Source organism: Peromyscus leucopus, chromosome 12 (assembly GCF_004664715.2).
Source record: "Peromyscus leucopus breed LL Stock chromosome 12, UCI_PerLeu_2.1, whole genome shotgun sequence".
NCBI lineage: Eukaryota > Metazoa > Chordata > Mammalia > Rodentia > Cricetidae > Peromyscus > Peromyscus leucopus.
Window position 1 is genome coordinate 57,484,030 of NC_051073.1, and position 27,494 is coordinate 57,511,523.

Here is a 27,494-nt window from a genome sequence, read left to right on the forward strand (position 1 = left end):
GCCGGCCCCGGGGGCAGGGGGAGTCTGTCCGCGGGTGGGAGGGCGCCATGGAGGCGCCGCGGCCCGCGCCCCGCAGCCTCCTTTGCCGGGCCTGGGGTCCTCTGCCCCGAGTCTTGGCTGCCGGTGCTGTGGCTGCGGATTCCCAGGGCTTTGTGGAGGATCGGGAGCTGCAGCCCTATGTCTCGGAACCCGGTTCCCCGGAATCCGGATGGGACCGCCTCCGGCAGCTGTTTGTCAAAGAGTAAACATGCCTCGGGGGTGTGGGGAGGGTTCCTCGGGGGTCGCCGCCACCCGGCGCGAGCCCCAGCCTGGGGTCCGAGTGACGCTCAAAGTTGTCTCTGCCCTGCTCGTGTAGTGTCCTTCCGTGGATGGTTGACACGCTGGTGTTTTTGAGTCCGACTCCAAGTCACGCTCTTAAAACAGTATCGGACCCTAATTTTATATATTAGAAAGATTGGACCAATCCGGTAACTGTCATGTAGTAATCACTGGGAACTATATTTAGAAGCCCACACTAACATTTTTTTCATATTTCATTTGGTCTCAAGCTTTGATCCTTCTTGGCCAGTAGTGGCCCTATGTGTACCTCAAGTGGGAGTTGTGGAGGGGAGGAGAATTGTCAGTTTTATTTTATTTTGCACAAGAGACTAAAAATAGTGACGATGGTTCTCCCTCCTCTGCTCTTCCTCTCTGCCCCCGTGTTCCCAACTCCATTTTTAAAAATTATGTATGTATAGGTGTGTTTGTTTGGGGTGTGTGTGTACATGAGTGTAGTAGGCCAGAGCCATCAGATTCCGGTGAATCTGGAGTTACCTGCAGTTTCAAGTCAGCAGATGTGGGTTCTGGGAACTGAACTCAGGTCCTTTGTAAGGTCAGTACATGATCTTAACTGCAGAGTCACCTCTTCAGTACCCCCAAAACACAGACCTGTCCCTTTTAGAGACGGGGTCTTGCTGTGTAACCCTGGCTGTACCTGTAGACCAGTCTGGCCTGGAACTGAAATCAATATTCCTCTCTCAGCCTCCCAGATTCTGGGATCACAGGCCTGTGCTTCTGAGCTCAGCCTCTCTCTTTTGCGCTACTGGGGGGTCAAACGTTAAGACCTCTTCTGCCATAGGAGCTACACTCCCAGATCTGTCTCACTTTTCAGAAGCTAGATATTAAACAATGTGAATAGCAAATGAGTAACTCTTTGTATTACTTTCACCTAGTATTTATTTAACTTCATTTATTACTGGTGAGAGTTTACCTTTCATAAAGTAATTTACCATACTACACTGTGTTATCAATTGATTAAATAAGTTGGGGCAAGGGAGCTGGCAGACTTGTATTTAATTATAATAGGTTCATAACCTTTTTAAATTTTGTCTTTAAAAATTATTTTTATTTTATGTGTATGTTTTAGCCGCATGTATGTCTGTGTACCCCGTGCCTGCTAATGTCAGATCCCCTGAAACTGGAGTTACAGACGATGTGAGCTGCTATGTGTGTGGGTGCTGGAAATGGAATCTGGGCCCTCTGCAAGAGCACACATGCTCTGAATACTGAGCCATTGCTCCAGCCTCTCAACATCTTTGTTTTAAGAAATAGTCAGCTTTTCTCAAAGGCCCTTCCAAAAGTTTGTATATTTCTGAAAGATCTTAAGTAGTGTGTAAGAGATTTATTATTTTATTTTTTGAGGCAGAGTCTACCTGTGTAGATCATAATAACACTTCTGCTTCCACCTCTCAGTTGCTGGGATTACAGGCATGCACTACCATGACCCACAGAGGATGGTCATTTTGGCCAGTATTATAAATTGCAGAATACTGGCACTAAAAGAAACTTGAAAAATAATCTAATGCAATTTTTATGCTTTCAGCCATGATGTGAGAGGGAAATCCAAGGTTCAGAGCGATTGATCTGGCTGCACGCTACTTAGCAGATCCCAAAGTACAACACCACTGTTCCTATGCCTAGATCCATCCCATTACTCAGTCCTGCTACCTTTTCACCATTGTTTAGCTGCTTGGACCGACTGTGACGTATTTATTTAATTTTCTTTTTTGGGGGACTTTGAGGTAGGGTCTCACGTAGCTGTTGTTAGCCTCAAATGCCTGTGTGGCTGAGAATGACCTATCCTCTGCCTCTGCCTTCCAAGTTCTGAGATTATAAGAGTGTACTGCCACACTCCAGCTTGAGCCTTTATGGCCGTAAAATTGATGTAAATATTACTGTCGTTGGACTATACAAAGGGTTAAGCAAAGAGGCAAAGCATGACTGTCTCCTGGCTTGTTAAACTTTAAGTCCTTTTATATTTTTTTCTGAGTTTTAATGTATATCAGTTTTTATGTAGATGATTTTTTAAATACATAAAATTTAAATTATGGCAGTTTTCCTATTTTGTAAATGTAAGGATTTTTTTTTTTCTAGAGTTTTAAGCTTTTTGTACAAGAAGGAAGAGTGTGGTGATTGAGAATTAGGATCACACACTTTTAGAAGAAAGCTGGTAATCTAAATAATGGTTCACTTCCGAGAATCACTATAGGAGTGCTGTATTGTTTAACTATTTTAAGAGTATTCTGGAAACTCTTAAAGTTCTTATTTTTATGTATTTGAGAGGCATAATTTGAAATAAACAGTTCTTCCTTATTTTAGATTGGCCTGTGCTGCCTACTGCATAGTAAATTTTCTCAGTACTTTTTTTTTCTTTTATGATTGTAAAGCTGGGCATGGAGGCACGTGCCTGCAATGCCATCTCTTGAGGTGAAGACATGAGGATCAGAAGTTCCCTGGCAATGTGAGATGCTTTCTCAGTGAAGAGATGGCTCTCATTGTGGTCTTCAGGCAGGCCTGGAACTCCTGGGCTCAGTGATTTTCCTGCCTCAGCCTCTCAAGCGTGGTGACTGTAGGCTGGGCCGTTGTGATAGCTTCCATTGCAATCTGAGTATATTATAAAACCTGAGTTTAGTAAGGATTTTGACTTCTTTTTTTTAAAGAGATTTATTTATTTATTTTTTATTTCATGTGTTTGAATATTTACATATATGTGTAGGCGCTATCTATGTAGGTGCTTCATACCTAAGGTGGCAAGAAGACTCAGATGCCCTGGAATTGGAGTTACAGGCATGTGTGAACCTTTATGTGGGTGCTGGGAACTGAACCGGGTCCTCAACAGCAAATACTCTTAACCACTGAGCCATCGCTCTGGCCTCTTGGCTTTGACATCTCAAAATCCACGTTTCAGGATTAAAATCCATACTTTATATATTGCTCTTAAAAAATCTCATGAGTTCATGAGATGTTTATTAGCTTAGAATTTAGAAATGAAAGTATTAATCTATATCCAACTCAAAGGTTTTTCTTTGTTTCTTGGGTTGTGTTGTGTACTTAGAAAAGCATACCTGAGTGTACTTATTAATGAGTTTTCATAGATGAGCATATCGATGCAAGCAACACCAGAAACAGTTACCGGTATCCCAGGAGCTCCCCTTGTGCCTCTCTTCCCAAGAATAATTACTATTGTAGTTTTCTAATAGCATAGATTGCTTTTGTTTAAGACATATATGTATTGTTATTTTGTTTGTTTTGTTTTTAGAGCAGGGCTTCATTATGTAGCAAAGGCTGGCTTCAAACTCATGGTTCCCCCTACCTCAGCTGTAGTCAAAAGTTTTCTCTGGTCCTGCCAGGCCCTGCAGTACCACAGCTGCTTATAAAATAATCAGTCAGAGGCTTAATATTACTTACAAACTGTATGGCCTATGGCAGGCCTCTTACCAGCTAGCTCTTATATCTTAAATTAACCCATTTCTATTAATCTATGTTTTGCCATGTGTCCCATGGCTTTACTGCTGGCATGTTGCTCCTTGGGCTGCAGGCTGGTGTCTCCCCTGCCTTTCTTCTTCTTGTCTCTCTCTTTGATTTCCTGCCTGGCTATAACCTGACTTGCCATAGGCCAGAGCAGCTTCTTTATTAATCAATCATAGCAATACATATTCACAGCATACAGAAAGACCATCCCACAGCACTCAGCCTCCTGAATGCTGTAATTACAAGTGTCCATTCTTACACCCAGCTTGTGCTGCTCTTATATAACTGCACTATTTAATGCATCAAAGGATTTAATCAGTTCTTCCCATAGCAAAAAGTGTAGTATAAGCATTTGGGATAATTCTGAGCGCAGTGTTTTGAATAATGTCCCAACAACATTTTCTTTTTGGTGTTTTAGTGAACAGCAGAGAATTCCAAAGGATGTTGAGTATATCTGCAGAGCAGCTATTTCAGCAGGCATCATTGGCTGGGCATATGGAGGAATACCTGCTTTTATTTATGCTAAAAAGCGCTACATTGAGCACAGTCAAGCGGAGATTTATCATAACCGCTTTGATGCTGTGGTGAGTATTGCTGGGCTAATAGGGATACACCGGTTTAACTATTCTCTTTATACTTCATTTTTGTTAGGTCTTGAGTTGGGAGGATGTTGGAATGTCAGGGTAAAGAAATTAGATCTATACTTAATACCATGGAGGTACTAATGCTAAAGTACCTAGATGAATTTTATGTTTCTTCAATTATAATTTTTTTCTAGTTTGGCATCTAATGGTAGATTACATATTGAATTTGCCTCATGCCTCTTTAGAATCCATTAATCTTTTTTTTTTTTTTTTTTTTTTTTTTATGGTTTTTCGAGACAGGGTTTCTCTGTGTAGCTTTGTGCCTTTCCTGGGACTCACTTGGTAGCCCAGGCTGGCCTCGAACTCACAGAGATCTGCCTGCCTCTGCCTCTCGAGTGCTGGGATTAAAGGCGTGCGCTGCCGCCGCCGCCGCCGCCGCCGCCGCCACCGCCGCCGCCGCCACCACCACCGTCCGGCTAGAATCTATTAATCTTAAACAGTTTCTCTGTCAGTCTTGCCCTTGGGCAGTTTTAAAGATTATAGACCATTTGTAGAATGCCCCTCAGTTCAGATTTGCTTGATAGTTTCTGTCTTAGGGTTTCTATTGCTGTGAAGAGACACCATGACCACGGCAACTCTTACAAAGGAAAACATTTAATTGGTAGGCTTATAATTCAGAGGTTCCGTTCATTATCATCATAGTAGGACATGGTGGCATGTAGGCAGATAAGGTGCTGGAGAAGGAGCTGAGAGTTTTACATCTTGATATGTAGGCAATAGGAAGTGGTCTGAGACAGTGGGCATGGCTTGAGCATGATAACTCAAGGCCCACCTCCACAGTGACGCACTTCCTCCAACAAGACTTCATCTGCTAGTAGTGCCACTTCCTTTGGGGGTCAGTTTTCTTTCAATCCACCACAGTTTCTCATGATAAAATTCAGATTTATGAAAGGCAAAAGATTTATACGATCTGAAGAGAATCCCTCCATTTGGGTGGATCTCTGAGTTTGAGGCCAGCCTGGTCTATAGAGTAAGTTCCAGGACAGCCAGAGCTACACAGAGAAATGCTATCTAAAAAAAAAAAAAAAAAAAAACCAAAATCTGATTTATGAGCCTAAAGATGCTTGCTGCCAAGCTGGACAACCTTTGAGCTTGATCCCCAGGATGGTGAGAAGGAGCCTCTTAATGGTGCGGCACACTTACACACATATGAAGACAGACAGACAGGAGGGGAAGAGACTTGTTTTTGGCAGGAGTACCCTAGAATTGATATTTCAGTACCTTGTATGAGAAGCATATCCTATTTGTTCTCTGACTGTTAGTTACTTGGGTAAGATAAGATCAGCCAGGTTCCTATAATATGAAATTACTATTGTTTTCCTTGTAAAGAACTAAGTATTTTACAGATTCTTATTAGAGACCTTGAGAGTTTGTAAATATCCTATTTTCATCTACCCTGTGCTCTTAGAATTCAGTTCATTCTTACTCAAAATGGTTTTTACTGTCATGATTGTCCAATGGCCTTTTTCTAATTCTAGCATTTTTTTTTTACATTTATTAGTTAGTGTTGTGCTAAGTAGCAGTAGTTACCCCATTATATTTATTAACTCATCCATTTAATTAAATAATAACAATAATAAAAGTAATAATGAGTTGTTCTGAGAATCGTGTTGGGTAATTTTGTCATTGTGTGAGTTTCAGAATGGACTGCACAAACTGGGACACCTACAAGTTCATAGGCCATCTTCTGATGGAACACGTAGTTTATGTGATCTGCTCACATAAAAAAACACTCACTGACCAGAGTGTTGGTGTGAAGCGCATGATTCTTATTATAATTTGTTTCTATCTGTGTGTACTCAGAATCTCTTACTTATTCGGTAGAGTTATATTCCATTACTGTCCTTTGGTTTAATACTCCAGTTGGCTTGTATTTGGGAAAACTGGAACCCTTTTAGTAGTTCCCTGCCCTTGAGATTTTTTATTTTTAAGAAGGGTCTTGCTTCGTAGTCCAGGCTGACTTTCAGCTCACAGTATTCCTGGCTGGCTCAGCTTTTACTCTTCTATTCCTGCTCTTGAAGGTAGCCAACTCAGAGTTGGTTTTGGTTTTGTTTTAGACAAGGTCTCCCTATATAGTCCTGGCTGTTCTGGATCTTGCTCTGTAGACCAGGCTGGACTCGAACTCACAGAGATCCTCCTGTCTTTGCCTCCCCAGTGCTGAGATTTAAGATGTGCTCTATCACTTCTGGTGGAACTAGAATTTCTTTTAGGGAAGATTGGTGTTTAGAAACCAAGACCTGAGTCCTTGGTGTACTCTACTCTTCCTGAGTATTACTGCTTTTAGACTGGACAGAGTTCCAGTGTGTGTGTGTGTGTGTGTGTGTGTGTGTGTGTGTGTGTGAGAGAGAGAGAGAGAGAGAGAGAGAGAGAGAGAGAGAGAGAGAGAGAGAGAGAGAGAGAGATCATACTCTGTATGTGCATTCAGACACCTCTCGGTCAGTATTGCCACCTATCTTTTGAAAGTATAAGTTCATACTGATACTTTCTTTAAAGATTTATTTTATTTTTTAATTTGTGTGTGTGTGAGTGTGTGTGTGTGTATGGTGCATGTGCATGTGTGTGTGTGTGTGTGCACCATGTAAGTATAGGTGCCTGCAGAGGCCAGGGGAAAGCATGAGGTCCCCTGAGCTGAAGTTATAGAGTTGTGAGCTACCCTGCAAGGGTGCTGGGAACCAAACTGAGGTCCTCTGCAAGAGCAGCAGGTGCTCTTAGTAGCTGAGCCAGCTCTCCAGCTCTCCTCGCCCCTGTAGTGATATTTACTAATACTTCTTAGAGAAATTTTGCCTTGCCCGAGATCATATAGGAGTTAGGATCGTCAGGTGTATTTTCTTATCGTCCTCACAAATACAAATTTTACCACATGTTATAGCAGACCTGGTGTATGATAGGCTAATAGATGAAAACGTGCTGTGGAGACAGACAGCATGCCCTTCTGTTCTAAAGTTATTCCTTCCCACCGAAAGATAGGGGTGGTAAACTTCCCACTGAAGCTCTAGTTAGAAGTAAAGCACTTTCCTGGGGAGAATGTAAACGAAGTAATATGTTAGCTGTTTTTTATTATGTTTTTAGTTTTTGTCTGTGTATGTGTGTGGACTGTTGGGAGGACAGTGTTGGGAGTCACCTCTACCTTGAAGAGGCAAGGTCACTTTTGTTTCCTCTACTGCTCTGTGTACTCTAGGTTAGCAGGCCGTCCACTTTCTAGGTGACTCTCCTGTTTCCTCCCATCTCACTGTAGTCACGCTTCAGTTCAGTGCGGGCCACTGCATCCAGCTTTTCCCCCGAGGGTCCCACGACTCAGACTTGGGTTGTCGGGCTTTAGTGACTAGCTCCTTTAGGCTGAGCACTTTTCCCGAGGGTTCCGAGGCTCAGACTTGGGTTGTCAGGCTTTAGTGACTAGCTCCTTTAGGCTGAGCCAGCATCTTTTTTTTTTGCATAAAGGATTATCAGTAAAAATTTTTCCTTCTCCCTCCCATATCTATGTTGTTTTAATCCTTGCTTTTAATTAAGCATTTCTTCGGCATATTTTTTTTCCTTTTCACACATTTCTCTTGAATGTAAGAAGCATTGCTGTTTCAGTTTTATAACTATCACTGTGTTTACTGCTCAACTGACAGGCTGGTTGGTTGAAGCTAGCACTTCTTTGTTTTGTTTTGTGTTGTCTTTCAAGACAGGGTTTCCTGTGAAACAGTCCTAGCTGTCCTGGAACTCACTCTGTAGACCAGGCTGGCCTTGAACTCAGAGAGACCTGCCTGCCTCACAGGTGTATGCCACTGTGTCTGGCTGGAACTAGAGCTTCTTGAGCCTTTCTTTTTTTCTTTTTCTTTTCTTTTCTTTTTTCTTTTTTAGGTGAGGGTTACAGTGAAATTATTTTTTAAAATGTGTATATGTGTTTTGCCTGCATGCGTGCATGCGTGTGTACCATGGACATGCCTGCTGTCTGCAGAAGTCAGAAGAGGGTGTTGGATCTCCTGGAACTGGAGTTATGGATTTTTGTGAGCCACCATGTGGGTTCTGGGAACTGAACCCAGGTTCTCTGGAAGAGCGGCAAGTGTTCTTAATTGTTGAGCCATCTCTCCAGCCCAACAGTGAACTTTACTGATGGTACTAGTAGGATTCCCTAAGCCCCTCCACTTCTTTTGGGAGTCTGGGATGGAAACTGAGGGGAGATGCTCAGTGCATTAGGAGCTGAGTTGAGGCCCAGAAGCCAAGGGTCGTCTTCTTCCTCTTGTGTTCTTGCTGGGATGGGTACTCCCGGGGCTTCATACTCCTTGAAGGCCGGGTGGGCCAGATCCATCACTCTGTTGCCTAGCTGAATTGGTTATCATATCAGAAAATAAGCTTGACAAAGTAGTCATTGAGGGCACTGACCTCAGCCTCTAAGGTGGAAGAGTCAGTATCACTGTTAAAGATGCAGGAGATAACCTGGTATTTGATATAGCTCTGTGTGCCCTCTAGGGTGGCTTCTGATACCTACTTTTAACTATTTAACTTCTTGATGCCATTTTACTTGGCCGCTTTCTTCAGGCAGCAGATGAGATTCATGCTGGACTTACTGAAGGTAGGAACCTGGAAGGCCATGTCAGTAAGCTCCCCTGAGCTCTGATACAACCTTGCTCACAACCATGGCAACACCAGTAGCTGCAGAGCCGCCCCACAGCCATCATGCTATAGTTTCCCAAAGGAGCTGTCCATGGTCATCTGGGAGGCAGTAATAGAATAAACTGGTTGAAGTCCTTCCATGATGCTGAAGTTGTCATGGATGACCTTGGCCCAGGGTGAGGGTAGGGTAAGCAGTCAGTGGTACAGGAGGCACTGTTCATGACCTGAGTGAGTTGTTACACTTGTGTGGTTCACATCTACCACGGGCATGGGATCATCAGAAGGGGCAGAGGTGGTAACAGTATGTATGGCTCCACCCTTCCAGTGGGCCCTGGCCTTCTCTGTAGTAGTGAATACACCAGTAGACTCTGCAGTGTATTTGTTACCAGCATCGCCTCATGTGATACTGAAAGCATCTCACTCCTGGAATATGGAGATGGCCTTCCCTTTGATGACAAGTTTCTTCTCACTCTGAGCCAAGACCATGCTGTGGAACTTGCCGTGAATGGAGTCATACTGGAGCATGTAAACCATGTAGTTGACGTCAGTGAATGGTCATTGATGGTGACAGTACCCGCTTCTCAGAGTTAAAAGTAGCTCTGGTAGCCAGGTGCCAGTGCAGCCAGATAGTCCCTTCCAGTATTCACCGTCATGGGTCAGGGATGTAGCTAGCAGTGCGTGAGAAGATAGGGCTGTCTCTCAAGCAGGTCGGAGCCAACAGCTTCTTAGTCCTTTTCTCTCTGACTCCCGAGTCTTTTGCTCAAGTGTTAGTACTTAATGATAGTTCTAGAAATTTTTTTTCTACGTTTCTGTAACTTGCAGCTGTCATTTCTGCAGTACAGTTTTAGAATAACGAAAATGTCAAAGTATCTTGGAACCTCACAACATTTTAACAAATTATTTTTAGCAAAATGCACACCGAGCTGCCACGAGGGGCTTCATTCGGTATGGCTGGCGATGGAGCTGGAGAACTGCAGTGTTTGTGACTATATTCAAGTAAGTTCTCAGCTGTGCAAGAGCGTCTTCATCTTTTGTCGGGGAGGGCAGTGTCTTGCTCTATCTCAGGCTGACCTAGAACGCAGTGTAGTCTAGGCTGTCTTCAAACGTGTGATGTGGCAGTCTGAGAACAACTTGGAGGAGTCAGTTCCCCTTTCTCCATGTCAGGCCTGGGGACTGAGCGTAGGTCAGGCCTTGGCAGCGGTGCCCTCAACACAGCCATGCCACTGACCCCAGAAAGCCTCTTTCTTAATAACTTGTATGTACATAGGAAAATGGTTCAGTATTAGTTCTGTGTCCATGATAGAGCTCTACAGCTAGGGTCAAAACAGGTGTAGGAGTTCTCTTTTTCTTTCATTTTTTGAGATGGATATCTTGCTATGTAGCTCAGGCTGAACTTGAACTCACTATATAGCCCAGGCTACCCTCAAACTTGAAATCTTACCCTCCCATGTCCTGGGATTACAGTGTGCCACCATGCCCAGAATGGAATTAAAGTTTTGAAGAAAGGGAAATTCTGTGGAGCCCTTTTTTCTAAGTTGCTGTTTCTGAATGAATATTTGTTCTAGGAATTTGGTTTTATTGTTTCATTCTTTACCAGGTTTACCTAAAAACCCATAGGCATATTAGTCTAGAACACACTGAAGGGCCTGGAGTAGAACAAGGCTTTAAAATACAGGACTTTTGTTGTTGCTTCTGGGTTTTGTTTTTGTTTTCTTAAGATAGATTCTCATGTGGCCCAGTCTGGCTTTGAACTTGATGTGTAGCTGAGAATGAGTTTAGATTTCTGATCCTCCTGCCTCCAGTTCCCAAATGCTGGGATTAGAGACATGAGCTACGATGCCTAGTCTGATGTGGTACAGGGATTGAACCCAGACTTTGTGCATGATAGGCAAGCAGTCAGGAAGGTGAATGGCATATACTTTGAATGAATGTTTTCTTTTTCCTCCCTTCTTCCCAGCACAGTGAACACTGGACTAACTGTGTATCGAAATAAAAATTCTTTGAGCCATTTTGTCATTGCTGGAGGTAAGATGTTTTATTCTTGTTCACATTTTAATTTCAAGTATGGCTTAAATATATAGGATTTATGAATCAGAACTGTGGGATTTTTTGATTGGTTTCACACTATATCCTTTTTGATATTCATATATAATATGCTTACAAATAACTCATAGTTGACCCTCGGTAGGTTATTAAAGCAGACAAGATCGTTGCTTTCATTAGATTTTACCCATGAGGAAAAAAAAAACCAAAAACCCAGCTCCTATGACAGAAAGTTGCAAATAGGTGGAACATGGATCTGATGTGGACAGGGTTGCTGAAGGCCTTTCAGGTCACTTAAGCTGACACTGCAGACAGGAAGGAGCAAACTGTGCAGGATGGTGGGCTCACGGGGGCATTGAGAGGAGAGCTCTGGAGATGTTCTGCAGAAGCGGGGCGATGGTCCAAACACAAGGAAGGAAAAGAGCTCGGGTGAGACTGGGATGAGAAGGAGGAAGGACAGTTTTCTCAGGGTGAGAGTTTGGTTTATTTAAAGCTCTTTTCCTCTAGCGGTGACACACCATTTAAAACAAGCATTAAAATAGAGCATAGGAGCCATGTATGGTGACAGATGCCTGTCATCCCTGCACTTTGAACACTCTGGAAGAGAGCTCAGGAAATTCCATATCTTGTTTAAAGCAGTTGCAGTCAGGGACTTCTAACACAGCTAGCCTAAGGTTTTGATTCATTTGGGGCGAGCCATAGACTAGCAAACCAGAGCTGGATTTCAATGGAGCTATTGAGGAGACGATAAAACCAGAGGTAGCTGCTTGAGAGGCCGAGATAGGAGAATCATTTGAGCCCACGAGTTCAAGGCCAACCCAAGCAGCATGTGAAGACTCTGTATGTTAAAAAAAATAAAATAAAAACAGAAACAAATAGAGATATAGATGAAATTCTAAATGCTTTTATTAAATAAGAAACACAGAGCCAAATGCAGAGTTAAAAGCCCCAGAGGTCAGAGAGCAGTAGCCAAGAGCTGAGACCAAGACCGCCTTCTTACCACCCACTGCCGCTGCCGTCTTTCCCCTCAGAAAGAGGCCTACTTCCTGTGTGTCTGTCTTTTTATTAACTTTCTGTTCTGTCTTCTCATTGGTTGTAAACCCAACCACATGACCTCCTCGTCACTGCCCGTCTGTACAGACCTCCAGGTCTTCTATGGTTGGTATTGAGATTAAAGGTGTGTGTCTCCATGCTGACTGTATCCTTGAACACACAGAGATCTGCCTGTCATGTGATCAGGATTAAGGGCATGTGTTACCACTGCCAGACTTCTGCTATGGCTTGCTATTAGCTCTGACCCCCAAGCACTTTTATTTATTAACATACAAATAAAATCACATTTCAGCACAAATAAAATACTGCCATATAGAGAGGGCAATAATGGGGATCTGTGTGTGCTCAGGAGAGACTAATGTGGGCCTTCACAAGCTGTTTTTCTTTGGTTGTATGTGAGTTCTTGTGGACACAAAAAGTAAAAGCTAGAAAAGATAATGTAAACTGAAGTTTAAATGCATTTTCTAAGCCACAGACAGGTTTGTTGGCCAAGGGTAGAAGCTTTAATTAAAACTTAGGAGGAATTGTTGGCTGACTCTTCCCAGGAAGACAGATATCAGTCAGTGTCTGTGTTCTTTGGGAAAAGACATAGATTTGATCTAGGCAAATCACTACCTAATGCAGAACCTCAGCCATGTGAGGGACACGGTTCAATATATTGCTTTATGAGTCCATTTTTGAGCTGGAAGTCATAGCACATGCCCGTAATTCCAGCACTTGGGAGATGGAGATAGGAAGATCAGAAACTCAGGCTCATTCCTGTCTATGTAGAGAGTTTGAGGCTAGCCTGAGCCACATGAGCCTTTGTCTCAAAAAGAGAAAAAGTTGATATTCAACAGTAATAGCAATAAGACACGGGAAAATGTGGGGTGGGGTGGAAATTCCCAACAGGGAGAAGGAAACTATGTTGGTAAGAGCTGAAAAAAGAACTCAGATAATTCCAAATCAAAATGCAATGATAAAGATAGAAGATGTTAAAGTAAGCAAACCAAAATAGCTGGTGTTAGTAACACAGTAATGGAGATTAAGAATTCACTGGACGGCTAGGGATGGGACTCAGTGGGTAAACCACTTACGTGTTAGTGTAAGGGACTGAGTTCAAATCCTCAGAACTGATGTAAGAGCCAGATACACAGCACAAGTATCTGTAATTCCAACACTCCTATTGCGAGATGGGATACAGAAAATCCTTAGACGCTTTAGGGCCCAGCCAGCCTGCTGTAAGGAGTGGAAAGACAACAAAGAGACCCTTGTCTCAATTAAATGGAGAGTGAGGACCCATGCCTGAAGTTGTCCTTTGAACTTTGCATACATGCTGTGCACAGTACATATGCTCAGAAATGCGCGCGCGCGCGCGCGCGCACACACACACACACACACACACACACACACACACACGTGTAGCACAAATCCTAATTGATCTCTACTGAATCTTCATCCTGAAAAGGAGCTGAGCTCCTGTCTCCTCCCGCCTTATATTCCTCTCTCCGCCCAGCCATATCACTTCCTGTCTCCACCTCCCTAGTGCTGAGATTAAAGGCGTGAGATCCCAAGGGCTGGGATCAAAGGTGTGCTACCACTGCCTGCCTCTGTTTCTTTATTAGACTGGATCAATCTTGTGTAGCCCAGGATGGCCTTGAACTCACAGAGATCTGTCTGCCTCTGCCTCCCAGTTACTGGGATTAAAGGTGTGTGCCACCACTGCCTGGACTCTATGGCTGACTAGTGGCTAGCTCCACACTCTGATCTCCAGGCAAGATTTATTTGTTAAAGCACAAACAAAACATCACCATACAAATGTGCATTTGTACACATATAAAAATACTTTTAAATTTTTACTGGAGAAGAACTGAACCATAGGTTTAAGATAGCAGAGGAAGGAATTGCCAGGCATGGTGGCTCACATCTGTAATCTCAGCAACTGGAAGTCAAAGACAGGAGTATCTCAAGTTTGAGTACAGTGTGGGCTATATAGTATGTATGAAAAAAATTGTCTTTGCTTTTGTTGTTTCTTTTTTTGAGACAGGATTTCTCTGTGTAGCTCTGGCTATCCTGGAACTCACTCTGTAACCCAGGATGGCCTCAAACTCAGAGATCCTCCTGCCTCTGCCTCCCGAGTGCTGGGATTAAAGTCATGCACCACCACCACCCAGCCCAAAAAAATTTTTTAAGGAACAGAGTTGAATGAACTTGAAAGTAGATCAGTAGAGATCATTTCTTCGGAAGGACAAAATTTTAAGAGTGAGGAACATACATTGAGTGCACTAGCGTGTGATAGAAATACCAGATAGAGAGGAAAGAGAGAGGAGGCAGGGAAAGTATCTGGGAAAGAAACACTAGCTTTCCAAATTTGAACATGTCAGTCTGTCCATCTGAGAAGTTCAGCAAACTCCAAGAAAAGTAACCACAGAGATTCACTCCTGTGCAGTTCATACTTAAACTGGCTTGCTTTGTTTTGTTTTTTAACCAAGCCTTGACTTTTATGACTTAAAAAAGCTCCATTTTTAATCTCAGCACTTGGGAGGAAGACACATGCAGATCTCTGTGCGTTCTACGACAGCCAAGGTTACACAGAGAAACTCTGTCTTGAAAAACCAAAAGGAAAAAAAAAGAGAAGAAAAGTTTGTGCTCCTCAGTAAGGAGATCCTGCTTGACCCTGTCGGGGACACACTTAGCACACGTGGAGCCACCGCAGGCCCTGCTGATGCGCAACTCTGCTTTACACAAGCTCATAAGGACCATGGGCCTTAGCACAGAAGCCTGGAAGTCTGTCTGGTGCACACCGCGTTCAGATGTAGGTGCCGTCCCAGCCTTCTTGGTATGAAGTAAACAGTCCTATGGCCAGGGGTTCCAGACAGCCTAGTTTTGTGAGGGGCTGTACTATAGGAAAGCCTGTGATGAGCTGTCAAACACGCCTCTACACACCAGAAAAACTAAACTGGCCTTTTCATCTTAAATTTTAAATGAAAAGCAATCAAATAAAAGTTATAGTTGTTTTTGTTTTAATACAGAACTTAATAATATCCGTCTAAAATGTAGATTTTATGAGCTTAGCAAAAGATTTACCTAAAGAATTAGGGGATCTTTCCATCTAAAATAAACATGCATAAAATTACAATATATAGAATACTGGGGTTGTTTGCAGACCTGTTGAACAGAATTCAAAGAATCAGATCTAAAGACTAAGTGTACAGTCTATCTAAACTAATGGTGATATATTAGATACATGAAGAGAGGACTGACAGTTACTAAATTTGTGGAAAGAAATCAAATTGCAACAGTATTTAATAGAATGAAATGTAGGATTCATTAAAACACTTAAGTACAAATTGATGAAACGTTAGGGATAAATATAGCTGTATGTGTATTGGCTTTCTGAGTAGGAAGATGTGTAAATATACATATATGTTTGTTTATGTATATATTTTAAAACATAAAAATTAAGTTACAGGAAATTATGAACAGCTTTGACCGACATAAAAATACTACAGAAGACATTAAATGTAAAATGATCCCTGAGTAATAAGGTGTTCAGATAGTACTCAGTAAAAGCTCTGTGTATCAGAAAGAAAAGATATCTTGATTGGAGATAAACAAAAACATGACTTAACTCACATAAGTAACACAGGTGACTAATAACACACCTTTTCCTTTTTCTTTTTTTTTTCTTTTTTGTAGTTTTTTTGAGATAGGATTTCTCTGTGTTGTTTTGGTGCCTGTCCTGGATCTCGCTCTATAGACCAGGCTCACCTCGAACTTACAGAGATCCACCTAGCTCTGTCTCCTGAGTGCTGGGATTAAAGGCACCACTGCCGCCTGGCAACATACCTTTTTCTACTAGTTACAGAAGTGTAATTTAAGTTAGCTGCCATTTTTAAAGCCTATGAAAATGGGGAACATCAACTCAGAGTGCAGAAGATCCATATGTGGTTATATACCTTTAATGAGGCACAAGGATCACAAATTTGAGGCCAGCTTGGGCTACATAGTGAGTTCCAGGCCAGTTTGTGCTGTACAAGATCCTCATTGCCCCTTACACAAAAAAAAAAAAAAAAAAAAAAAAAAAGAGTGTACAATTGCATACTTTTAATTGGCAGTAACTTTGTGTACCCTTTTTGAATAGCAGTGTAGTAATTTAAGTTCAAAGCCTTAAAAATGTACATACCCTGGTGTATTAGTCAGTGTCTTCTAGGGTAACAACTTATAGAACAAATATATTCCTAGATATAGAGAAAGGGTATTTGTTGTGGTCCAGCCAATCCAACAATGGCTGCCTATGAACAGAAGGGCCATGAATCCAATAGTTGTTAGTCTATGAGGCTGGATGTCTAAGCTGATCTTCGATATATGCCAGAATCTCAAAGAAGTGGGCTCCAGTGTCAGTGGACTTGCTAGCCAGACATAGGCAGGCAGGCAAAGAGCAGGTTTCCTTCTTCTTGTCCTTATACAGGCCTCTAGCAGAAGGTGTGGGCCAGGTTAAAGGTGTGTGTTCTCACCGCAAAGATCTGGATTAGAATGGATCTTCCTATTTCCAGTTAAGCAAAAATCCCTCACAGGTGTGCACCTCAATTTTGGCGTTTTAGTTAATTCCAGATCTAGTCAAGTTTGCAACCAAGAAGAACCATGTCACCTGGATCCTGGAGATGACTCAGCAGTTAACAGCAGGTGTACTGCCCATACATATCCTTCCCAAACTCACATTCTGAAATAAAAGTTATCTTTAAAGTAAAGATGTTCATACCCCTTGTCCCAAAATTTCATTTTTGTGAGTTCATCTTAAAGAAGCCATCAAATGGATAAAGATTCATGTGCAGGAGTGCCTTTATTTAAAATATTTACAAATAGAAAACTGGTGTTAAGATAAAAATTTGTGGTATGTCAATGCAATAGAATCTTGTGGGAAACTTTAATATTGAAAACATAAAATTTAATGGTAATGGAATTTAATAATATATTCAGAGAAAATTAAAAGTTTAATATATATAACATGGCTTCATTTTGTTTCTTAAAAATATTTTGTTTGGAAGACTGTGTATTGTTTCTGAGTAATGAGATTAAAAGTGGTTTTTGTTCTTGTTAATTTAGAAAAAATGTTAAATGAATATATAATAGTTAAATAGAAACATTAACAGACTAAACACCTATAAGTGTTTAGCACCTAAGATGGCATTTGTTGTAAAGTGCGGAGTGAAGGGGCCTAGCTGGAATGTATTCAACACAGCTGGTAGAATGCTTGCTTGGCATGCATGGAGCCCTGGGCTCGTGCCTCAGCACCATAGACTCCAGGTGTAGTGCAGGCTGTAATGTCCGCGCTCAGAAAGTAGAGGCCAGAAGTTCAAGGCCATTCTCAGCCCCCTACTGCATTTGAAGACATCCTGGATTACATGTTTTTAGAAAGGAAATGGAGTTCTAGTGGAAAGAGGTGCACCCCTTGTGTCGGTCACCAGGGGGCACTGTATGCCAACTGCGGCTCTGCAGGTCTGCCTGAGTGCACAGTATAGCAGGCAGACAGATGGGTGAGGCTGGAAGAAGGCCTAATCTTCTGGGGCTAGTGAAGGGGTTGTTGTTGCTGTTGTCTCTTAATTTTGGACAAAGTTGCCTCAAAGATGTGAAAGAGGCTAAAGATGTGAGAGAAGGTGAAATGAACTGGCGACGTGTAAGAGGAAAAGGGCAAAAAGATGAAGTAGAATGGTATGAGAGCCATAGGAGAGACTGAGGGGATTTATGTTTTGTTTTGTTTTTTGTTTTTGATTTTTGAGACAGGGTTTCTCTGTGTAGCCCTGGCTGTCCTAGAACTTGCTCCAAAAACCAGGCTGGCTTCAAACTCAGAGATCTGCCTGCCTCTGCCTCCCATGTGCTACCACTGCCCAGTGAAACTGAAGATATTTAAAATGTTAAAATATTTACAAAGTATTTTCTTATTTTGACTGGAGTGGACAGAAAATTTCCTTCATGGCTGTCACTACACTGTTCATGATGGGTTCAGAAAGCTCACTTAGAGGTCTTTGTTCTTACTGTAAAAGAATAGAAGTCTAGCATTTAAAGATGACTTAATGTTGCCTTTTCCCCCCTTTTACATAGCTGTCACAGGAGGTCTTTTCAGAGTAAACTTAGGTATGCGAGGCCTGGTGGCTGGTGGTCTAATTGGAGCTTTGTTGGGGTAAGTGTTAACATGGTTTGGTCTAAATAAAGAACAGGTTTAGTTCTCAGAGACATTAAAGGACGTATGTCCTGTATTGATAATGATGTGATGTTCAGTTCCTTATTGGGGGGGTATGAGAAGATTGAACCCAGATACTAGTAAATGCTCTGCTTTTAAAAATTGCAAATGTGTATTTTTATTATTTATGTGTCCATGTGTGTGTCTGTGTATATATGCTGGATCCTTTGGAGTTGGAGTTCCAGGCAGTCATAAGCTGCCTGATATGGGTGCTAGGAATAAAACTCAGGTCCTCTATAAGAACAAAATATGTTCTTTATCACTGAGCCATATCCCCAGCTCTGACTGTCCACTTGTTTTATTTATAGTTATTACTGTATAATTAAAATAGTAAAGAACAGCTTAGTAGAGTTAAATAGGAAGTATATTCAAAATTCCTTTTCCACTGGGTAAAATATGTTTCAATATCACCAATACCTGAAATTACTTATAATTTGAACAAAAACATTCATAAGGAGCAAGAAAAATGACCAGAAAATTGTTCATGTAGGATGTGTGTTTTGTAATATTTTAAAATTATATTTGTTTTGTTTAACTGAATACGTATTTTATTTGGAAGTTTTCTTCCCTAACTAAAATGCTAAAAATTTGAACACTTTCAAACCTACAGAAAAGCTGGGTTAATGAGTATATTAAGACCTTACAAAGCCTGGCACAGTGGCGCACACCTTTAATCTCAGCACTCAGGAGGTAAAGGCAGGCAGGTCTCTGAGTTCAAGGCCAGCCTGGTCTACAGAGCAAGTTCCAGACAGCCAGGGCTACACAGAAAACCCTGTCTCGAAAAACCCAGGGGGGAAAAAAAGACCTTATGTAAAGACCCATATCAGGACTGGGAATGTAGTTCAGTGACGGAGCATTTACCCAGCATGCATAAACAACACAACTCAAAGACCTCATGTGACTTTTACTTGGATTCACCAATTGCTGACATTTGCCATATTTTTTTATTTATATCCCTGTATATGTATGAGATACATTAATTCTTCCTTTCTTTCCTTTTTTTGGTTAAACCATTTGAGACCTCATAAAACCTCACCCCTGAATATGTCAGCATGCATCTGCTAGGGTGAACGCGTAGTACAGGTGCCACGGTACACGTGGTCAGCTCATCTGTGAAAGAAAGCCTGTATTCAAAGCCCTCCAGCCAGCACAGCAGTACCCAGAGTGGGTCTCAGTTTGCTTGGATTATTCTTGCTTTAGATTTGGTTAAATGTTTTTGTCAGGGATGCTATGTAAGTACAATTGTGCCCTTGTATAGATCACATCAAGAGGCATATTACATACTCCTTACAATAATGTTAACTTTAAATATTTGATACGTTAGTTTTAGTCTGTTGGCAAGGATGGAGGTGAAAGGAACCCCCACGTGCTGTTGGCGGGAGTGTAAGGTGGTACAGATAAAATCGCAGGCACTGTGGAGTCAGTATGCCTCCAAAAAGTAAAAGTAGGGCTTTGTATGGTGGCATACACCTGTAGTTCCAGCACTAAGGATATAAAGACTGGAGTTCAAGGTCATCCTTGGCTACATAGCCAGCTTGGGCTACATGAGCACTTGTCTCAAAAAAAAAAAAAAAAAAAAAAAAAAAAAAAAAAAAGCAGTAAACCAAACCCAAAATAAACAATAAAACTAAAACTATACGTGATATGCTATACCACTCTCTGGTATGTACTGTATAGGTCTGAGTCAAACTGTATAGGTCTGTGTGTATTTCCTCACTGGAAGCCGGACACTCCCTTTCTGTTCCTAGAGACTACCCACATCTTTCTCATAAGCCCATCCATGTTTAGAATAGCAATACTTCTCCTCACACTTCGGGTCTTCTGCTTCTGTGCAGCCAGAGGAAACAGTTTTTAAAGGGCTCACCGAGATAATCTCCTTTCTGGTTAATTCAAATCCCCCAAATCCGTGTTTCCATGCAGCGTGGTAAAATCGCAGGTGTACTGTCTCCTCATGGTTATAGTGGAGCGTTTACCACTCTAGAGGTGGTAGGACTTGGGGAGAATGGAGCCTAAAAATGAGGCAGACTAAAGCCTCATGCAATAGCTAACTTTATTCAGAGCAGCAGCAATTTATACTCTGAGGGTTAAGAGGAATCACATGAGTAAAGTGTGCAGTCACAAGGACAAGCCACACGTGTCAAAAACATGGTTTTCCAGAGAGGCAGTTGAATAATAGTGGCGTGCAATAGTGAGTAATCCGAAGTAAACTCAATCCTCTCTGCTGTACCTGGGAGGAGCACGAAGACACAGTTCAAGAATAGTTTTGTGTTTTGAAGAAACTGGGGTCACGTGACTTTTGTCTTTATTTGTTTGTTTGTTTGTCTATTTATCTATTTACTTATTTATTAGTTTTCTCACAAGTGCTCACTTACATGACTCCATTCTTGGACCATGTTCCAGCAGTGGAGGGATTATAAGGCAGCAGATTGGGGAATCTTTTGGCCTCACCCTGTCACACGGTTACACGGCTCTCTAGTCAGTCCCCCATGGCAGTTCTTTCTGGTGATAGGTGGAGTGAGACCATGTGACCGTTCCTGCCGTCCTTTCCCGCTGTCTTTCCCATAGTGGGTTTGACAATCTGTTCACATCTGCTCCTTGGTTACAGGAAGGAAGTTCTGGCCACCCTTCTCTTTTCGTTAGTTGACACTCTTCTGAATGCGTTACCCTCCCTCTCACTTGCCCCCACCCCCACCCCACTTTTTCAGGTTTGGGTAACACTGTAGGTTATGGTTTTCTTTTTCAGGAGGGTGACAGGTATGTGATGCTCTGAAGGCGAGGCTAGCCTTGACCTTGTATCATCTTCTACTTTCTGAATGCTGAGGTTATAGTCATGAGTCACCATGCCTGGCTAGATTTACATTTTATTTTGCAATTTTTTTTTCAATTTAATAATTTTGGTTTGTCAAAATCTACTGCTAACATTGTTTTTGTTGTTGTTTGTTTGTTTTTTTTTTTTTTTTTTTTTTTTTTTTTTTTTTGTAGTGTTACTATATCAGTTTGGTTTGAAGGGAAAATTGTTGAAGCTAGTGGGAAAAACAATTTCCAAGGTAGGGTCACCAGCTCAGGCTAGCCTTAAGCCGCTGGTGTAGCCAAGATTGACAGTGAACTTCTCCTGCCTCCTCTACTTCCGCAGCACAGGGCTTTCAGTTTTCCTGGTTTAGTGCAGCGCTGGCGCTAGAGCCCAGGCTGTATGCAGTTAGTAACCCCTCTGTCAACTGCTGGGTGGTCATCCCAGCAAAAGCATTTTTCACTGTGGCTATATCCATAACATTTATCAATTGACCGTTTTACTAACTTTTAAAGTTAGTGTGAGTGACACATGACATTTTTATAATACTTTGTTCTTAATGGTCTTCCTCTCCTGTTGTCTTTCCCCCATTTTAGCCATTTTAAAGAGTTAAGCATATAAATATTGTTGTACAGCACCTCCAAAATGGCTTTGTCTTACACCGAAACTCTGTATTTATTATTACTATAATTCTCCCTCCCACTCCACCCAGCTGGTGGCAACCTTCCTTCCACTTTGCGTTTTCTGTCCTGTTGACGTGCACACTGGAACCATGTAGTATTTGAATGAGGGAGTCACAGTCCTTCTGTCACTGCCTTAGCTCACCCAGCATAGCATGCTTGAGACTTACTTATGTTGTAGCATGTAATCGTTTCCTTTTTAATGATGCATAATTCCCTCTCTCCGTGTGTGTGTGTGTGTGTGTGTGTGTGTGTGTGTGTGTGTGTGTGAGAGAGACAGAGAGAGAGAGACATTATCCATTCTGCTGATGTAGTTTTTGATTTCTTTTGCTTAGCAAAAAATAAAAAATAAATCTTTAAATGAGATTATTAAAGTTCTAGCCAGAAAGAATTTGACTTATATCAAAGTCAAAACTTTTTCCTTGAGGACACAGGAAGGAAAATTTCTGTTTGTCCCTATGATAATTACCTAAATCAGTTTCTTTTGTGCATATAATGTGCTTTTGTATACATGTGCATTTGTGTTCATGGGTGTGGAGGCCAGAAATAGTGTTGGGTGTCTTCCTCAGTCACTTTCCACCTTATTATTGTATTTTTTTGTGGTACTGGAGTTCAGACCTAGGGCCTTGCACATGATAGTAAGCATTTTACCACTAAGCTACATCCTCAGCCCCATCCACTTTCTTTTTTAAGATGGGCTCTCTCACTGAACCTGGGGCTCACGGATTGGCTAGACAGCGTAGGAGCAAGTCCACACCTGACTTCCTACTTGGGTACTGGGGATGCAAACTCAAGTCTTTATGCATGCATGTCGAGCATTTTATCAGCCCCTAAAGAAGTTTCTTTTTATTTGACTTTTTAAAAGACTCATTTATTTTTATTTTATGTGTACATATGAGCGCCTGCATGTATTTATGTGCATTAAGTTCATACCTAGTTCCCTCGGAGGCCGAAACAAGGCATCAGGTTCCTTGGAGTCAGAGTCACAGGCAGTGTGAATCAAACCTAGGTCCTCTGCAAGAGCAGTAATTACTCTTAGTACAACACCATCTCTCCAGCATTGTATCTTTTAATGTATAACTGGTGATGTAGCGGCTGCCAGTCTTAGCAGACTCTAGAATATAAGATATTTTGGTGGCTCTGTCCTTCAAAGCCAGTAGCATCTCCCTCCCAACAAACCATCCCCACCCCATGTCTTGTCCTATCCTGAATGAACTAGTCATTTCTTTCTGAGAAGCCTCCAGTTTCCAGCAGCTTAATTGAACTGGTCATAAATATGTATTTCCCCCTTTGTCTTGGTTTATTTCTTATTCGTGATTTTTTTTTTTAAAGAACCCATTTCTATATTTATTACTGTTTTCTACCAGTCGAGGAAGCTACAGTGAATGTTTTTCTTTGTTGTTCGGCCTAGGAGGAAAATGGCCCCAGTGTTTTGATCTGTTTGAAAGAGATGTTTAAATGGTCAGATGCTTCTGTATCTGACAGAGAGCAAGCGCTCTGCTGTTGATGAGCAGGGATACTTGTGTGTCGGCCGCTAATGACTTTCTCCTTGAATTCTGTTTTCCCCTTAGCACGCCTATGGGAGGTCTGCTGATGGCACTTCAGAAGTACTGTGATGAGACGGTTCAGGAGAGGAGACAGAAGGACCAGAAGGCTTCCCGTGAGCAGAAACTGGAAGAGTGGTAAGGACTGTGCAAAGACTGCTGCTCTGACTTCCTAGCACAGCCCACGTATGACCCTGGGGCTCTCCCGACTGCCACTCAGTTCAAAGAAGAGTTCGGTTGACTGGCTTTCCACTCTTTTAATCTGTATGGTCTTTTAAATCTGGTTCATTAAGGGCCTGGAAAAATGAAAGACACTAATTTTATTTTTAATCTGATCAGGATCTTTCTTTAGGTCTGTCTGTCCTTCTTTTCCTTCCTTTCCCTTTTGTGAGTCAGTGGGTTTAATTACTACAAGAACACGGATAAATAGTTGTTTGCAGGAGCAGGACCAACTTACAAGAGGCTCTGTAACTGAAGAAACTGTCTAGAAATAATACCCAGGCACGGGCCGAGCCTCCTGAGCCCTCCCTGGAATGCTGGCAGGCCTAGCCGTGTGCAAGTCTTACTTCGGGATTACAGCTGTGAGGTCACAGCTGTGGCCAGTCCATGCCTGGAACAGTGTTCACGACATCCTAGTTCCTCCAGCTCTTACATCCTGTCTGCCCTCCTCTGCAATATTCCCTGGAGCCTTGCAGGGGGAGATGTAGTCAGATACTTCTGTTTTTAAAATGTCAGGGCGCTGAGGCAGGGTGATCACCATGAGTTCTAGGTCAGCTTGGTTTATGGAGTAAGACTTTAGTCTCACCCACATATACACACAAAGTGAAAATGTTTTATACCATGTATTCATATACAATATCTTTTTCAGTGCTGGAGACTTACTAGAACCTTCTCAATGCTAGACAAGTACTCTACCACTGACCTAAATCTCCAGGCACCTTTCAGTTTTCATTTTGAGACAGTATCTCACCAGGTTGTCCAGACTGGCCTCTGAGCTTGTGGTCCTCTCTCGTCAGCCTCCTGAGAGTTGGGATTACAGGCTGGACCAACAGGCCTGGTTCAGTACTCTCCATTTGATAGGGGAGATGGAGAAACTGACGACTGACTGGATAGACTCCGAGTAAGCCTGACTGGCCGCTGCCATCTAGCACTCCAGTGTGAGTGTTTATCAGGGTTCAGCTCCTGGGTGTCTGAGGGGAAATCTGCTGTCCATGCTGCTCCTTCTCCTTCTCCTCCTCCTTTTTTTGAGACAGAGTTTTTCTGTGTAGCCCTGGCTGTCCTGGAACTCACTCTGTAGCCCAGGCTGGCCTCAAACTCACAGAGATCCACCTGGCTCTGCCTCCCAAGTGCTGGAATTAAAGGCGTGCGCCACCACCGCCCAACAAACCTTTTTTTTTTAAAAAACAACAACAACAACAAAGCTTTAGGAAATGGGTTAGGAAGGGAAGGTTATCGGCTATTTGGTTATGATACAGAACATTATGAAAGAATTAACATTTGGGGGAAATAGGAACAAATAATGATTATAGTCCAATTTAAAAAGGAAGAGAGAAGAAAACAAGTTCATCAGTGATTTAAAAATGGAGAACCTTGAGAATGGGCAAAAGTAATGATGTGAGATATAGTAATGAAGGAATTCCTCAGCCAAGAGAAATAATGTTTAGAAGGTAGGAACTGGAGAAATGGCACTGGCTGCTCTCAGGGACCTAGATTTGGTTCCCAGCTCCACATGGCAGCTCCCAGTTGTCCGATTCCATTTTGGGCAACCTGATACCCTCTTCTGGCACCAGACTGTCATGTGGTATATAGACACCCATGAACATGAAATAAAATATTAAAGATTATAAGTGCATCTGTCACGAGTATGTGTATGGTATTTCTAAGAAGAGTTAGTTCAAATGTCTAGGTCACTTTTATGTGTCAGCCTCTGTGCTTGAAAATACTATAGAGAAATAGGACAGTTTTTAAAATTGTCCTAACAAAATATAGAGACTGGCCACAGAGTTTTGATAGAAAAATGGTCAAATTTGATTGGGTTGAGACTTTAGATGTAGGTGGCCTTGATAGTTAAAGAAAGATACTAAGCTTCTATTTAGGAAAGGGACTGATCTCTTAGGAGTTAGATTCTCCTCTTCGTAAATACGTGTCTGTGGTTGCCTGTCTGACGTCACCAGACCATCAGTGCGCAGTCTTGATGAGGGGAGACCAGATCTGGTGAGAGCAGAGTGGCGGGCTCACAGCCCGCGTCCAAAGGGGAGGAGGACGGCCCAGTTGAAAGGTTAGCTTCAGCGCAGGGTGCGTGTGCCCCCACTCCTCGCTGGGGAGAAGTGCAGGGCGCAGTGTGTCCGTTTTGGTGCTGTGGAAGTCATGGTTAGGCTGAAAGTGGAGCAGGGCGGGAGAGAGGAGGAAGGCTTTGCAGTACGAGTGCAGCCCCTAAGTCGTCATGGCAACGCAGGGAGGCTGTGACAGATGCTGCCCTTTCCTTTGACGTCTCTGTAAGGACAAGTGCCGGAGCAGAGCTTGATACGTGTTTATGCTTTGATTGTAGGAAAAGAAAACTGCAAGTCACCGAGCTCCTCCCTGAGGAGATAGAAAGTGGTCTAGAGAAGGTTCGGCCTGAGGAAGATGTTCAGAGAATCGAGGAGCTGATGAACCTTCCTAGGAACCCTTCTTCGCCAGATAAACAAGACCAGGACTGAGGAGGGGTCTGTGTACAGTCTAGGAATGCCAAGGCCGGGCCACTCCTTGTCACCTGTGGTAGCCGTGACTGCCCCTTGCCTTTTCTCTCTTTACATCAAGAATTACGCAGTCACAGCTGGCTGCTACACACTGTAATCCCAACGGCTTCGGAGGCTGAGAAAGGAAGATGGCGTGAGGCCAGCTTGAGCTACGGAATGAGACCCTGCTTCAAAAATGTGTGCCCACAAAAACACAACAGAACCAAAAAGCAACCCAAAGAATTGGCTTACATTTTCTTAGCTGTACTGATCGTTGATCCATCTGAGTACTTGCATTTTCTCTATCTTGCTAGATTTTATACAAGTAAAATACTTCCCAGAAGACTAAAATTGGGTTCTCTGGATTGCCTGTTCACTCTCCAGTCTTTTAGGAAAAGGGACTAGGTAAAGGAAATGGCCTGTGAAATCATCTTTTTTTGGGCCCTTCCAATAGTGTGGGCCTCAGTGCACTTGGTTTCCGTTTATTAAGAATAAAAGGTGAGCCGGGCGGTGGTGGCGCATGCCTTTAATCCCAGCACTCAGGAGGCAGAGCCAGGCGGATCTCTGTGAGTTCGAGGCCAGCCTGGGCTACCAAGTGAGCTCCAGGAAAGGCGCAAAGCTACGCAGAGAAACCCTGTCTCGAAAAACCAAAAAAAAAAAAAAAAAAAAAAAAAAAAAGAATAAAAGGCGACTCGTGTGCCGTTTGAATGTGATTTCGCACAATGGAAGCAGGTGGGTATTGTTAAGGACGAAGTCCGCCTCATTTCCTTTCCCACGTTACAGACAGAACATCTGTGCTGTAGTGTACAGGAGAGGCTCGGCTCCTACACCAGGAGCTGGCTCCCCGAGAGAAGCCGTCCTACAGATTTCAGCTCTGGGCAGGGGGAGGAGACAGACTGAACGTGGGCAGCACTTCTCTGGTCTTTGGTTTTGCTTTCTTCAGTTTTAGTTGCGTACAGTTAACTGTGGTCTGAAAATATTAATTGGAAGATGCCAGGACCAATCGGTTTTTAAGTTTTGTGCCTTTCTAGGTTGGATGATGAACTCTCACCTTACGCCTCCCGAGACAGAACATATTCCTTTGTCTCGAGTTCCCCACTCTGTATCTATCTCTCCGTCTATCACTTAGTCTTGGTTATCAAATCGAGTATGTGGGATGGCAGTGCTTGTGTTAAAATAATGGCATTTAATAATGGCTCCCAAGTGCATGAGTAGTGCTGCCCACAGGTCACATGCACTAAGACGGGCTGCAGTGTGTGCGCCCTTTAAGGGAAAAGGCGAGTGTTGCTGCCATGTCGAGGACCCTGGACTGTATACAGCTGCGGGCATCCACTGTGGACTTGGAATACATCCTGTAGATCAGATGGAGGGAAGAAATGCTAGCGTTTGAATTGGGAGTTGTACTCACTCATGGGAA

General features: G+C 42.6%; 1 protein-coding gene across 1 annotated transcript; it reads left to right on the forward strand.

Annotated features, from left to right (window-relative positions):
- On the forward strand, positions 1 to 26,785 carry Timmdc1 (translocase of inner mitochondrial membrane domain containing 1). The gene is made up of 8 exons (XM_028881595.2): positions 1 to 241; positions 4,208 to 4,373; positions 9,940 to 10,028; positions 10,990 to 11,057; positions 18,210 to 18,288; positions 23,388 to 23,498; positions 25,909 to 26,575; positions 26,765 to 26,785. Exons 1-7 carry the CDS (start codon positions 48 to 50, stop codon positions 26,057 to 26,059), a joined length of 858 nt encoding a protein of 285 aa, XP_028737428.1. The 5' UTR covers positions 1 to 47; the 3' UTR covers positions 26,060 to 26,575; positions 26,765 to 26,785.
- Positions 26,786 to 27,494: the final 709 nt, after the last annotated feature.

What these genes read in the sequence shown, in the direction of transcription:
- Timmdc1 (XM_028881595.2), top strand. Translation starts at nt 48, where the DNA reads ATGGAGGCGCCGCGGCCCGCGCCCCGCAGCCTCCTTTGCCGGGCCTGG. An exon ending in GTGTTTGTGACTATATTCAA is followed by an intron (nt 10,029 to 10,989) that starts GTAAGTTCTCAG and finishes CCTTCTTCCCAG; the next exon opens with CACAGTGAACACTGGACTAA. An exon ending in CTAATTGGAGCTTTGTTGGG is followed by an intron (nt 18,289 to 23,387) that starts GTAAGTGTTAAC and finishes TTTTCCCCTTAG; the next exon opens with CACGCCTATGGGAGGTCTGC.